This window comes from Takifugu rubripes, chromosome 20 (assembly GCF_901000725.2).
Source record: "Takifugu rubripes chromosome 20, fTakRub1.2, whole genome shotgun sequence".
In the NCBI taxonomy this organism is placed as follows: Eukaryota; Metazoa; Chordata; class Actinopteri; order Tetraodontiformes; family Tetraodontidae; genus Takifugu; species Takifugu rubripes.
The window spans coordinates 6,383,865-6,397,638 of NC_042304.1; the positions used below are offsets into that span (position 1 = coordinate 6,383,865).

General features: G+C 46.9%; 2 protein-coding genes across 3 annotated transcripts; one reads left to right on the top strand and one right to left on the bottom strand.

Annotated features, from left to right (window-relative positions):
• Positions 1–753: 753 nt before the first annotated feature.
• On the bottom strand, positions 754–6,054 carry LOC101068185 (mitochondrial coenzyme A transporter SLC25A42). The gene is made up of 8 exons (XM_003974075.3): positions 5,771–6,054; positions 5,311–5,440; positions 4,368–4,479; positions 4,156–4,181; positions 3,909–4,075; positions 2,772–2,888; positions 2,076–2,227; positions 754–1,991 (listed from the first exon to the last, which is right to left on the bottom strand). Exons 2-8 carry the CDS (start codon positions 5,389–5,391, stop codon positions 1,666–1,668), a joined length of 981 nt encoding a protein of 326 aa, XP_003974124.1. The 5' UTR covers positions 5,392–5,440; positions 5,771–6,054; the 3' UTR covers positions 754–1,665.
• Positions 6,055–6,715: 661 nt separating this feature from the next.
• On the top strand, positions 6,716–13,318 carry mau2 (MAU2 sister chromatid cohesion factor). 2 transcript variants are annotated; one of them, XM_029828798.1, is made up of 19 exons: positions 6,716–6,993; positions 7,281–7,364; positions 7,553–7,648; positions 7,828–7,922; positions 8,166–8,177; positions 8,300–8,327; positions 8,448–8,603; positions 8,682–8,828; positions 9,071–9,161; positions 9,248–9,351; positions 9,485–9,562; positions 9,719–9,784; positions 9,889–9,972; positions 11,198–11,247; positions 11,328–11,405; positions 11,496–11,607; positions 11,826–11,916; positions 11,990–12,117; positions 12,192–13,318. In XM_029828798.1, the coding sequence occupies exons 1-19, from the start codon at positions 6,760–6,762 to the stop codon at positions 12,264–12,266; spliced, it is 1,809 nt and encodes a 602-aa protein (XP_029684658.1). In that variant the 5' UTR covers positions 6,716–6,759; the 3' UTR covers positions 12,267–13,318. The 2 variants fall into 2 exon arrangements, with proteins under 2 accessions (XP_029684658.1, XP_003974123.1); XM_003974074.3 differs by lacking the exon at positions 8,166–8,177.
• Positions 13,319–13,774: the final 456 nt, after the last annotated feature.

Consider the following 13,774-nt stretch of genomic DNA (forward strand, 5'->3'; position numbering starts at 1 on the left):
ATAGATTAAATACATACATTTACACAGATTATGAATAAATCTTATACCTTCATTTTCCTTACAAATGTCCACATTATAAAACACTTTTACAATTTATAGTTTCACCAACTCCATGAGTTTGAAGCCAGAAATTCTGCGATTTCCAAAGGGACAACCAGACTTAATTGTTGTTTAGAATCGGCTATATTGTTCGCGTTAGATGTTCAGGTTCATGCCATTTTGGGAGATTCTTGAATTTTATTTCCTTCAAAGCAGCAACATTTGCACCATCAACGTGTTACTGCACGACTGTGCGTGAAAGTCACAGATCTAAAAATCTTAATCACGCTTGTGTCACACAGGTCAGGTCAAGTTTAGGCCAAGAGGTGAAGAGAGCAGCGTCCTCTTTGAGGATGCTCGGTAGTGCCCCCTACCGGAGGAGCCTGACTGTGACACATAACCGCAAATATCAGGAAAAATCAAAACAAACACACAAACTGGAATTCATCAAGACTGTAAACGAGACAATAAATTCGTTCATTATTACCTGTCATTGATTACCTATATTTGACCGCACATGTGTAAAACGTATAATCCAGTTTTCAGATCACACTCTGCGGAAGTATGTAAATGTCACCCACCGAAAATAAAGATAAATCAATCCACAACATGCAGTTCTCAAAATTTCAATAAAAATAAATGAAAGACGTCCAAATAATACTATGAACTTTGCTTATGACACGGCGCCCTCCAGCGGACAAAGGTGGTCACATCTCACGTTTGTACACACTTTATTGTTTGATCAGTTTATCCTGAAACTAACAACACATTAGTCTCACACGACGGTAAATAACAATGTAGAGTTAATCCCAGGAGTACAGGATGGTGAGAAAAGCCTTTGTACATGAAAACAATGAATGTGAGTCCTGTGCTTTGGCATAAATTGCATTTTCAGATCAAACAGCCACAGACCTCCGCCAAGCAGCTCTTCCCCCCCATTTTGTGACATTGGGAGGATCACTACTCTTTTAGGGAGCAGTGATGCAAGATTACATAACATAGCAGGTTGCTATGCTTTGAAATTAAGGCCCTAGGCCTCCATCTATGGATGAACAAAGATCAAATTCCCCTCTGAAGCAGGAAAATCAACATTTAATCAGCTCCTCCTTGTTCCTTGATCAACATTTCTTGAAAGTTTCACTAAACTCTGATAACTCTGCTGATAACTCCTCCTCCGTCGGCAGAGGTAATAAACGAAAACACAATGCAGTGTTAATGTGCACGCCATTGCAAGTAGAAATAAGAAATATGTATAAATGCATCTCTCTATACATTTGATTATCTCATCATACATCATTAATACTCATTATTGTTTGGGCCTGGCACCGTCAGAACATCGACCCTCTATAATAACAGCTGGCCGAATCAACCGTTGCGATTGAAAACGAATAAAAATAAACCATTTTAATAAAGTGCAACGATTATTCATTAATGCAACCGGAAGCTTCATTCAAATGTCGCCTTTCTACCGTGATGTCAGAATGATTCTAAGAATGTCCCTCAGCGGCTCGGTGACACGGATGACAGATGCGGTGCGGGTGTGCGTGCACATGCGCGTCAGGTGTCCTCTAACACCCGGAGCGTGGGCGCCGTGGCGTGGCGGCCGGGAGCCGCTCCCTGGCTGGCTCAGTGGGTGAAGCAGTCGGCCTGGTGCAGCTTGAGCAGCAGGTTGTGGGCGAGGTCGAAGGTGGTGAAGCTGACTCCCACGGCCACCGGCCCCTTCAGCCAGTTCATGCTCAGGCCTTTGTACAGTCCCCGCACCAGTCCCTCCTGAGCCGCGATGGCGCGCATGGTCCCCAGAATGGTGCCGTACGACCAGCCCGTGACGCCGGCCGTCTGCATGCGCCGCCGCACCACATCCAGAGGGTAAGAGGCCGACTGTCCGATCAGGCCCGCGCAGGCGCCGAAAGCCAGGCGCTCGTGCGGGTGCGGCTGGGATCTCTTGGTTTTCTCTAGGTTAGAAAAAGAATAGAAGAGAGCTCAGAGTGTGACGTCGAGCTGGCCGTGATCGGAAAAGGCCCCCCGCTGAGGCGTACCTGTGTGCAGCTTTTTGAGGGTTTCATATGTGAAAAAGGTGATCCCGGCGTACGGGATGACCCCCAGGATCGTGGGCATAAACCCCCTGTAAAGAGTCTTCACACCTTCCTCCTGGAAGATCCGGACGAAAACATGCATGATGTTGCTGTACCTGTCCAGAGATAAAGAGAGTGACCCAGTGAGAACTGCTCGCATAGTTGTGCACATTCATTAAAAAGGGTTCTAGCTCAGTCCCTATGCCGCCGGTATGGCTCCACCCCATACGGGACAGGAAGTGCCTTCTAAGGTGACTGGACTTCCTGCCCACTCCTGAGCTCAATTCGCAGCAGGCAGGGAGGACTCCACGCACGTCATTTTACAGGCATTTCAGATGGTTGCAGGTCCCCCTGAAGGAGCGGGACCTTTGTCCCCGAGGCTTAGGCTCCTCCTCCTTAACCATGAAGGGTTACCTGGACTTTAGTTCTCAGTGCAATTCCTCTGACGTCAAAGATTAGAATGACTTTATCACTTCCTGTTGAGCAGTTTGACCCGTGTCTCACTGCCGTTCATAATCTGCTGTTTACTTGACACTTACATGGCCAAACTACCTCCACAGCGGCTAATGAGCCGGTGGTTGCAGATGAGTTTGGGCATCAGGAGGAAACATTTACACAGTAACTATATTCCCAGGCAGTAGGATGACAGCAGGTACTCACATCTCTCTGGCCGTCACTGCCATCCGGGCTCGGACCATGTCTAACGGGTAGGTGAGCATCACGGCCGTGGTGCCGGCCAGAGAACCCGCCATGAAACGTGGGAACGGCGGCAAGGCTCTGCAACACAGGACAAAGTGATTTGCCGGTTTGCTGTGTGTAATTATCAACGGCGCGTGACGTTGCTCTGCTGCTTTATTGCATCACTCCGCGGCGATAGAGCGGACGAGAGTCACCTGAATCGTCAATACGGCGACCCGCAGCGAACGTCACTGGGGATGTTGGAGCAGCGCGCGTCAGCAGCAGCGCGGCTGCTGTGAATGTTGACACGGCGCCGCCGCCAGCCCCCTTCTCCAAAAATAAAACTGCACGCTACACGTGCCTTCTGCGTGCACGGGCCGCGAGGCTTAACTTTAGCCTCGCGCTGCGCTGCCAGAGCCAAGTGCTGATATCAGCCTCCCGGTATTCCCACTGATGACCTTGTTTACCTCCCTCACTTTACACGTTAGCACGCTAACGGTTGCTAACTTGTGCAACCTGACTTGCCCACTTCAAGATAACCTTTGACTGTGAGTGCTCGGAACCAACCTGGCTCACCTTGAGCTGATTTAACTGGTTCTGTGATGAACATTTGGTTTAAAACCGTCTGCACTTCTGAAACTTGAGTACTCCCCCACTTCTATCTTTAGCACGACCGCAATTCGTTCCTTGTCCAAGAGATTTCATATTCTTTGCTCCAATCTTGTCAGCCCTCAACAGCTCCTCTTCTACCAGCACATACAGCACCCCAACATAGCCATGACCGTCTGATCTTAGTTACGAGAAGTTACGAGACCAGGTTAGCTTAATGTTTCACACTAACTGCCAATTAATTTCCCACTTTCTGTGTAAACGCCAGTCATGGTTGGTTGTGTGACATCCGACCTTTGAGATGGCCTCTGCCGTAATATATAACCCAGCAGGACTACGTTCACCCCCCCGACACTGTGTCACGTTACAGAGACACCTAGGAACAGTCAGCAGCTAGCTGGAAGCTGGTGCTGGAGCATGTTGGCTCAGGCCACGGCGGTGGATTATCCCTCAATGAAGGGCGAAACTGTGACGACGGCAAACGTAATAACGACACGGGATCAGACTCACTTTCCCTGGTACCCGTAGTGCACTCCCAGTCGTGTCTTAAAGAGTTCGTGTGAGCAGAACTGGATGGCGGCGTAGGGCATGACCCTGAAGACGGTGGCCGAGTTGCCCCTCCACAAGCTGAGCAGGCCGTCCTTCACGTAGGTGCAGCGGATGAGCCTGAAGGCCTCCTGGGCAGAAAAACCAGCATATCTGAGCCTCCTCGCGTCTATTTATATGGACTCATATTTAGAATCAAAGCTAAACTCACCTTTGCTGAGAATCTTTTGGAGGAAACTGGAGGAAACAAGAGACATGGGGGTTAATGAACAAACGCTCTCATGTAGGCTAAACATCTGCTAAGGATTAGCGGTGGGTTAAAACAGTGACACTTGGCTGGTTCCCCCTTCCTCTGGGTGGTAAACAATCATCTCTGTGTGCTTCTGAAAAAACCAAATCCTCTGGTGGAGGGAAGGTTCTTGCCTTGGAAAATGATCTTGGTGCGATCCAGAGGCGCGATCACAGTTTTGGCCACGCCTCCGGCGAAAGCCCCGCACAGCAGGGAGTCCAGCGCCGTCCCGCTGGACCTCAGGGCCTGTTGAGACACCATCCAGATAAGAAACATCATGGTTACGGTGGTGCGGCGAGTTACTCTTTAACTCTCGCCAGCTGTTAAAAATTATTTTAAAGATGTGTGAGAGAAGATCAGAGCTGCGATTAGATTTAAAAAAAAGCGCCGATAACACGACTCTTACAGCAGTTTCTGGGCCGATTACCCAGCCGACGCCTCCGCGCGTGCACGTGCATGCGTCCATTTATTCAGTGCCTTGTGCCAGTAAAGGTTTCCAGCAGATAAGAAGTTCTGGCACAAACATGTTAGCCCAGAGGGAACGCTACAGTCCTCCGTTTACTTTCCTGTTTATTAGTTGAACCTAAATTCATCCTTTTTTTAACTCAATAATCAAACACAGGAAGAAACGAGCGCGGAGCTGGTGCCCACGTGGGGGGGGTGTTATTATTTGGGGGGCACGAATCACAGGTTTCAAACATGTAACCTTCAGCATCGTCTCCTTATTCAACACAACCTAGTGGACTAGCTGGTAAACAGAGGCCAGCTTTAGATTAACTGGGAGCCGCCTGCTATTTACAGCAGCAGACCGGGGGCAGCCTGTCCTCCAATGCCACGAAGAGTTCCTGGAACGTTCCATACCATAACAACATGCCAGATCTGCAGGTGTGGAAGGGTTTTATCCAACGAGACGAGAAAGGAACTTTGGATATTTACCCACATATTTATTTACCCACATATTTATTTAGAAAATGCCAAAAACGGTCCGGAATGCTCACATATAGGCATGACGTTTATGGCTGTGAAACAATTCAAAGGTTATTTGGGGGCTGGAATAAAGAATAAAGTGCTGCTCACCTTTGGCTGGCTGGGAGGCGGCAGAGCCAGGACGGTGGTCTGGGCCACAGACAGGCTCTGCTCCTTCACACGCTGGGCCATGATTGGGCCTTAAAATGACTCCTCAGACACTCATCCAGGAATAAGCCCACTGTGGAGGATGTGAAGAAATGTGTAAAGATTCAGTGTCAGACTGGCGTCGCGCAGATGTCAACAAGAGCAGGCGGACCCACGCACACGCATGTCTGCGCAGCCTGGCCTGTCAACATGTGTTGCAATACACAACACCAGAATAATCCACCGCGTTCACGGCGCAATAAACCTTAACACAACAGTAATACGTGTCGATGCGAGGGAAATGAGCCTTTCGAAGAGGACCGTCCTCGCAGCGCACCTCAAACAAGTTCAAATAAATAAATAAATGATAAAGGTTTGGTCGTTAAAACGAGCGGCAAATCTGGTTATTTAAGCATTTTGATACCTTCGTTTGTGTTTAGGAGGCGTCCGCGTCGAGCTGTTACAGCAGTGAAGTGTTCTCGCAGATTTCGTGCACGTCCTCCTTCGTTCCTTTCAAGCTGCTCCTTACAAACTTGCAACGGGCTCGAATTTCTTGTTTACTCGTTTTTGGACGTTGTCGCGGAGAGCTGAGCGCTAAAGACAGGTGTCCAGCTGCGTCGGTGCGTGTTCTATAAATACAGGAAACGCCTGCGAGGAAACTGTGCTGCGGACTGACGACGTGCAGAAGATTATTTTGAGTCTTAAAAAAACTGGGACAAGCGTTATCCAGTGTTTTGGACTACAATTCCCATGAGCCACTGCAGTTGGATGGGCGAAATCCCGCGATGTTTTCTGCAACATTGCGTTGCCAGGTCGGCGCTGAGAAAAAATTATAGTCCTGATGCTTTGGGGTATGCAGGTATTAACTTATTGGTTTTTTAAAACGATTAGTTCCATAACCATAGTTTGACTGAAATAAAGTTAATCGCATCCAGTCTACGAATATATGTGAATATTTTAAATAATCAGCGATCAGCGCAAGTGAATTGATTACATAATTAGACCTACTGTTGGACAGGTATAGTGGCACATTGAGTCCTTTTGCATTACCTACATTTTAATAGAATAATGACATATATTCTAACAGATACATAGAAACATTAAAAAACTTATATATATATAACGCTGGTTTACATAAATTATTCAAAAACCCGATATCTGACTATAAATTCGCCAAAGTGAAGCAGGGAATTATATTGTTTAACCATTTATAAATGTATTCACGTGTTTTCTTGTAACAGTTACTATAATAATGGCCATTACAAGTAAAAATCACAAGATTGAGTAGTTTTTTTCCGGAGGAAAGGCAAACAAAAGCCATATATTAAGCTCCGGTTGAGGGTAGCGGATGGTCCAACCTGGCAACCCGGGAGTCTGGCCATAGCGCTGGAAAACTTGTTGTTGTCGGGGAAAATGGCGTCAAACGTAGAGGCCCCGGAGCGCTGGTATCTCGCCCTTCTCGGCTTTGCGGAGCATTTTCGAACGTCCAGCCCGCCGAAAATCCGGCTCTGTGTGCACTGCTTGCAAGCGGTGTTTCAATTCAAGCCTCCGCAGAGAATTGAAGCTCGGACACATCTTCAGCTGGGCTCGGTTCTCTACCACCACACCAAGAACAGCGAGCTGGCCCGCAACCACCTGGAGAAAGCGGTGAGGGACACTCGGTCCAGGAAAGAGCGGGGATGCGGCTGAGAGTGTAGGCCTCAAGCGGAGAAAACCGGACAGGAGCGGAACCAGTGGCTGGGAGTTAAATATGCGAATTCCACACGTATAAATGGGCTAAAATGTAGAATTAGTCGCGGCTTCGAAGAATAGAATAGAAGTCTCGGCTGTTTTCCTTCTTTCCTGTAAAAAGCCGCTGTTTGGCATGAGCGCCCAGGAATGATGAATTAAACATAGCTGCATGACGCCGCTAACCTTTCCCTTTTGCTTTGCAGTGGTACATTTCACAACAGGTTCCCCAGTTTGAAGATGTCAAATTCGAGGCCGCCAGTATTTTGTCAGAGCTCTTCTGCCAACAGGTAAGAGAGCCCCGATTGATCTAATGTTGACATTAGTTGCTGTTGTGATTTAACTAACCAACTCGTTAATAACCCCAGGGTGGCCTCATTGCCCTACCCGGGCCACCTGTGGGGTCAGAGTTAATGCTGTGTATATGCAACAGAAGGCGGCTCTGTATGTTTACTGCTTCTATTTAATGTTTTGGCAGAACTTGGTGGACTCTGCGAAGCCCCTGCTGCGTAAGGCCATCCAGATCTCCCAACAGACACCGTACTGGCACTGCAGATTGTTGTTCCAGTTGGCGGTATGTAATCCTGTAATCCTGAGTATTCTTACGTGCATTACAGATTACTGCCATATCGAGCTCAAGTGCATGGGGAAACGTCTCAATATTTTCCCTCCATGTTGCTCATTATCTCGGTGTTTCCCCCCTGGAGGTGTGTGTTTTATGTGTAATGACACAAGCGCCTTGATCTGTCGCAGCAACTTCACACGCTGGAGAAGGACTTGGTGTCGGCGTGCGACCTGCTCGGCGTTGGAGCCGAGTACGCCAGAGTGGTGGGGTCAGAATATACACGGTAAATATCGCCCGGACCTCTTTTGACTGCATGTGAGGAACATGTTTCCTTACCTGGGCAACGGTGTTTTGCGTGTCCGGCCTGCACCTATAGTCACTTCCTTTCAGTGTGTATTTGTGCCTGTGTGGTGTGAAGTCGTGACTTGTAATGCCAATCGCAAGTGAATGTGGAGAATTATATTCTGAGTGGTGTTTAGGTGATTTCTCTTATTGTATTTTCTCTAATTTTCCCTGCATATACAAGATCCATGATCTGGTAATAAGCATGTAGTTTTCATTTTCAGAATTATGAACATGTAGTAAACACAATTACTGACAAGATGATACACAATAACCTGCACATTTAACCCCATCATGCTTCCCCCCCTCTCTTTTCAGGGCATTGTTCCTCCTCAGTAAAGGAATGGTGAGTGCTGATGTGGAGTTCCACTCGTACTGTAACACCAGACCTGCTAAAATGCGACTCTGATGTGAAGTAGCAGCTTCTCCAGTAAATTTACCCCAATGTTGCATTTTTACCTTCTAGCTGCTGCTAATGGAGAGGAAGCTCGCGGAGGTGCATCCCCTGCTCACTTTGTGTGGAACCATTGTGGAAAATTGGCAGGGAAACCCCATCCAGAAGGAGTCTCTGAGGGTCTTCTTCTTGGTCCTTCAGGTCACGCACTACCTTGATGCTGGGCAGGTAGGAAGATCAGCCTGGATGTTTAAGTCACGCCGCGTCATGTCGCTGAAGATGAATTGCTGGATTACTCCTCTGCAGGTGAAAAGCGTCAAACCGTGTCTGAAGCAGCTGCAGCAGTGCATCCAGACCATTTCTACTCTCCACGATGACGAAATTTTACCCAGCAACCCAGCCGACCTCTTCCACTGGCTGCCCAAGGAGCACATGTGTGTCCTAGTCTATTTGGTGAGGACCTTTCCCTCCATTTAGCACTGAAATTCACTTCCAATTACGTCGTCTTTGGTTTTTAAGCCTTCTTCGCCTCTGTCATGTTTGGTTTTATCCGTGCTGAGCTTTGCGTATTTTGTTATTCTATCTTAAATCGCAACAGTTGACCAGGCTGGCCTGAACTATTAAATCCACCTCTGTCCAGTTAACTTTTTGGTGTCGGATTTACAGCATTTAATGTGTCTTTTGTCATTTTTCAGGTGACAGTCATGCACTCCATGCAAGCAGGCTATTTGGAGAAAGCCCAGAAATACACAGATAAGGCCCTGATGCAGCTAGAGAAACTAAAAAGCAAGTGATTTCTATGCATCTGTGATATTTGACAACATAAAACGGGAGAAGATAGTTTTTGTTAGTGTTTGTTTGTTATATTGCAGTGTTGGACTGCAGCCCCATCCTCTCTACATTTCAAGTCATTCTGCTGGAGCACATCATCATGTGTAGACTTGTCACGGGTCATAAGGCTACGGCATTACAAGAGGTAGGCTGATGGTCCCTTTTCAACAGTTTTAGCAGCAGCGGGCAGTAACTCCTCATCTGTAGCTCTTCCATTCACAAATGATTGTTGTCAATGGAGACCATGTGACAACTGACTCAATATGCTCTGCACGCAGATCTCGCAGGTGTGCCAGCTGTGCCAACAGTCCCCCAGGCTGTTCACCAACCACGCCGCTCAGCTCCACACGCTCTTGGTGAGTAATTTCACCCTAGGAATATCAGGCAACATGTTAGAGCTACTCGCTTAATCCAGCCTTGGTCCTAACAAAACTGCCTTGTGGTTAGCAGTAGCGTTGCTACGGGAGGGTGGAGGTGCTCCCTCTAATGAAACGCTCTGTTCCTTCCTTCAGGGTCTCTACTGTATCTCAGTGAACTGCATGGATAACGCGGAGGCACAGTTCACCACAGCCTTGCGGGTGAGTAAACAGTAAACAGACAACAAGTGCTTCTCTGTTCGGTCTTTTCTTCTCTGCTGCTGTGTCCTCCCGTAGCCTCAGACGTGTCTGGCATTCTTTTTCAGCTCACCACGCACCAGGAGCTGTGGACGTACATCGTGACCAACCTAGCCAGTGTCTATATAAGGGAAGGAAACAGACACCAGGAGGTCAGTATCGGCCACACAGCTGTCTATTACCTCATTGAATGGTGAATTAATATCAGAGATAATAAAAGTAAACCCTAAATATGCAATTGAAAAGGAATATTTTTTTTAGTAAATGTTTGAGTTTAAAAGGTGTGACTTTCAGGCTTTTCTTCCTTATGTTACATCAGACTGTGGCCTCTTGGTTGTGTGCATCCGCACCCTCCATTGACAGAAATCTGTAGATAAGGAGGCAGTGTTGTGGAAAAACATGCATGATGTAACAGAATCTTCATGGCTAAAGAAGAGTGATGTTTGCTCAAGGACAAAACAGCCTTCTTAATGGAGATAAAGAGTTCCAAGAGCATCTGTCAGCGCGGCGTCATGTTGGGACTTTACTTCTCTGTAGAGCTTGTTGAAAACATGCTCCACACACGCGTTTTGAAAGAACTTACAGTTACATAGTTTGGCCGCCAGGGGGCGGTGTCAATATGCTCTACTTCAAGGGTTGTTCACTGTGGCTGAATGCTGTACTTAGGTGACTATTCTTAGGTGATCCTTAACTGTTTAGGGCGGTGGATAAAACCTTGTTTATTTGTACAACACTCTTCAATGCTACGTCACATTGCGCATCTTATAACAATTGATTTAAACAATGGCTGTTAGACCAATATTCTTTAAAGTTGAGTGTCTGAAATGGTTGATTTTAGATGAGCATGTTTAGGTAATCTGTTGCCCACTCAGTGACTTTAAGTTCTGAAATGATAAAGATTAGGATAAAATGCTCTTGCTAAATCCAGGGAGTGTCTATAAAATTGGTTCCAGGCATATTTCTTTGGAGTGGCCTTGTCATACGTGGATCACGTGTTTGTGCCAGAGACACGTACGTGAAAGGAGAGCACTGCACAGCATCACAACTACAGGTTTTTAAATAGATTAGCCCTGTTACCAGCATCTGTGTAACGAAGAACTAATCCCTTTTCTTTAATCAGCGTACGTGCTGTCGCACTTATATTCATTTGGAAAACTCTGAGATATGAGCTGTTGTATTTATGCACGAGGCAGCTCCCCATACGCGATGGAAGGTTCCTGCTCTCATTGTTGTGTTGCATCTGATTTAGACTTCTGCGATATTACGTAAGGATCTTCTACATAACGTCCGGAAACAGAGAGAGAGGCAATTGATGGGGGAAGCTTTATTAGCAAAGGCTTTAATGCACAATTGTCCTTCATTTCCTGTCTTCCTCAGCTCTACAGCCTCCTAGAGAGAATAAACCCAGACCATAACTTTCCCGTAAGGTAAGTGGACTTGTAGCTTTGTGAAGTTGGTGTTTACGACCCAGAATAGTATTAAAGATGCGTGTTTTGTTGTTTTCCAGCTCCCACTGCCTCCGGGCCGCAGCCTTCTACATCAGGGGACTCCTGTCATTCTTTCAAGGACGCTATAATGAGGCCAAGTACTGTGAAGCTTAACGTGTTCCGCTCACAAACGCCAGAGGTTTCACCTTGTACGTGATAAAGAACGTCCACATCCGCTTGTGTTGCAGACGCTTCCTCCGGGAAACCCTGAAGATGTCCAACGCCGAGGACCTGAACAGGCTCACTGCTTGCTCGCTGGTTCTGCTGGGCCACATCTTCTACGTCCTCGGGAACCACAGAGTGAGGATCAGAAACGCACAAAGAGCTCGGTTTAGACACGTCTTTAGCAGATTAGTGCAGGAATCGGTCACACGAGTCATGTGATGGCTTTGGAGAGATTTTAGCAACGCACCGGATGAATTTAATCCACAGCAGACATTTAAAAACTCCCGGGGCGTCGGCGTCTTCATCAGCGTCGTGTCGCGTTCCGCTTCTGACCAGAGCTTTTTGTCTTTTAGGAAAGCAACAATATGGTTGTGCCCGCCATGCAGCTGGCCAGCAAGATCCCCGACATGTCTGTCCAGCTGTGGTCGTCTGCGCTCCTGAAAGGTACTTTTATATAAATGATCCTCGTCCAAACCACAAACTCCCGCATTCACCACCATCTTGAATGGGCCTGCAGACTTGAACAAGGCCCTGGGGAACACCATGGACGCCCACGAAGCAGCTCAGATGCACCAGAACTTCTCCCAGCAGCTGCTGCAGGACCACATCGCTGCCTGCAGCCTCCCTGAGCATAACCTCATCAGCGTAGGTCACATTGGCCCAGCCCAGCGCGTCACCTGACGTGTCCGCTTGATGACGGTGTTTCTGTCTGTTTCCAGTGGACCGACGGCCCCCCTCCTGTCCAGATCCAAGCCCAGAACGGGCCCACCACCAGCCTCGCCAGCCTGCTATGAGACCGCAGCCTTCTGCCTGATGGGAACCGACCCGCGAGCCGAGCCGCTGTCCGACCGCTTACGCTGAGAAAAGAAAGTATTATTCTGTCCTCCAGACTGCTCCACGATCGTCTGCCGTTGTGCTTTTGATTGTTACAAAACAGTTCCAGGGGTCGCGGGTGTATTTCGGGCTCCGTGGGGACGCAGGGCGGAGCTGAACAGCATCATACGATTAGTGTGGCGAAGGACGCGGTGACACATAAAAAAGGTCTCCTCTGTTTGGGCCTGATTGGATTTCCTCCTCTGGGAACATTAAGACAACAGGGCGGACAGAGGAGCACTAAAGAAATGTAGAGGAAATTAATTTATTCATGTTGATATTTTTGTAACTGTTGGTAAATATTTGACATCCTGCCTTTTTGTATGGATCCTGTTTTTGTGTTCTGTTTTCCATGCATGAGCGTTACTGATATGGAGCCACTGTACGCTAGTTTCCTACTTCTGGTGGGAAAACGTTTGCACAAACTCCATATTTGAAGGAAGTTGGAGGACATCCTGTAATATATTTTATCATGGTTGATTGGGATCGGCTCAGAATATTCCTTTTTCAAACCCGTCGGCGTTGAAACACTTGTGAGCTTTCGGGGGGGGCGCGCATCCCCGTGAACACAACACATTGAACCGATGTATTTTTTAAGGATATTGTATGATTTTCCTGATGTATTCATTTTTACAATCAGCAATTTACAGCAACGTTCAGACGAGAAATAAATTTATTTTATTTTGTTATTCTAATTTCTCTAGATAGTTTTACTAAAGGGTTTCTTTACAATATGTTTGTATAGACTCGCCACCCGTTGATCCTTTATTGTACAGTGACATTTTATAAAGTCAATTTAGTAAAGTGTGATATGTATTTTAGCTATCTTCTGTAGAAATCACAATGCTTGGTATTTAAGGTACTCTGTAAGGACACAGGTGAAGCTTGAGTACCAGCCATATTCTACCCGATGCCTATGTTTTTAATGCTTATGTTGTTTCCAATTTTCCAATAAAACAATGATTAAAACGTTGTAGATCTGCTCCTTTGTAAGCCAGGGATGGACTCGAACCCTCACGCCCCTGATGCTCAGAGGCTTCAGTTGAACATTAAAATATTCGCGCTGGCGTGACGTCACATCCGGGATGGAGACGCGTCAAGTGAAAAAGCCAAATATCCCAGACTCTTGCATTAATGTAAATGTGTGATGAAATATAGATGAGTGGAACAAGGAAAGGCTGCGAAGGTCATTTTCAGTGCGACATGATCAAATAGAAACTCAAAGTTTGGGTTATTATTTGAAAGTCGTTGGGGGCGTTTGCATTTCGCTCAAATAACTCGGAAAGTGCGACAGTTTCCATTCCAAGAGAGCATTTTTCTTACGACACGCGTGGCGGTGAGGGAAATATTTCAAAAAGTGTGAAAGTTTTTCGATTATAACCCGGGTGTTTAATTATATTTCTAAAAACCCTTTCGGATTCGGTCATAC

What these genes read in the sequence shown, in the direction of transcription:
- mau2 (XM_029828798.1), top strand. Translation starts at nt 6,760, where the DNA reads ATGGCGTCAAACGTAGAGGCCCCGGAGCGCTGGTATCTCGCCCTTCTC. An exon ending in GATTGTTGTTCCAGTTGGCG is followed by an intron (nt 7,649 to 7,827) that starts GTATGTAATCCT and finishes GATCTGTCGCAG; the next exon opens with CAACTTCACACGCTGGAGAA. An exon ending in CTCAGCTCCACACGCTCTTG is followed by an intron (nt 9,563 to 9,718) that starts GTGAGTAATTTC and finishes TCCTTCCTTCAG; the next exon opens with GGTCTCTACTGTATCTCAGT.
- LOC101068185 (XM_003974075.3), bottom strand. Translation starts at nt 5,391, where the DNA reads ATGGCCCAGCGTGTGAAGGAGCAGAGCCTGTCTGTGGCCCAGACCACC. An exon ending in CGCCTCCCAGCCAGCCAAAG is followed by an intron (nt 4,480 to 5,310) that starts GTGAGCAGCACT and finishes GTGTCTCAACAG; the next exon opens with GCCCTGAGGTCCAGCGGGAC. An exon ending in CCAAAAGATTCTCAGCAAAG is followed by an intron (nt 4,076 to 4,155) that starts GTGAGTTTAGCT and finishes TTTTCTGCCCAG; the next exon opens with GAGGCCTTCAGGCTCATCCG.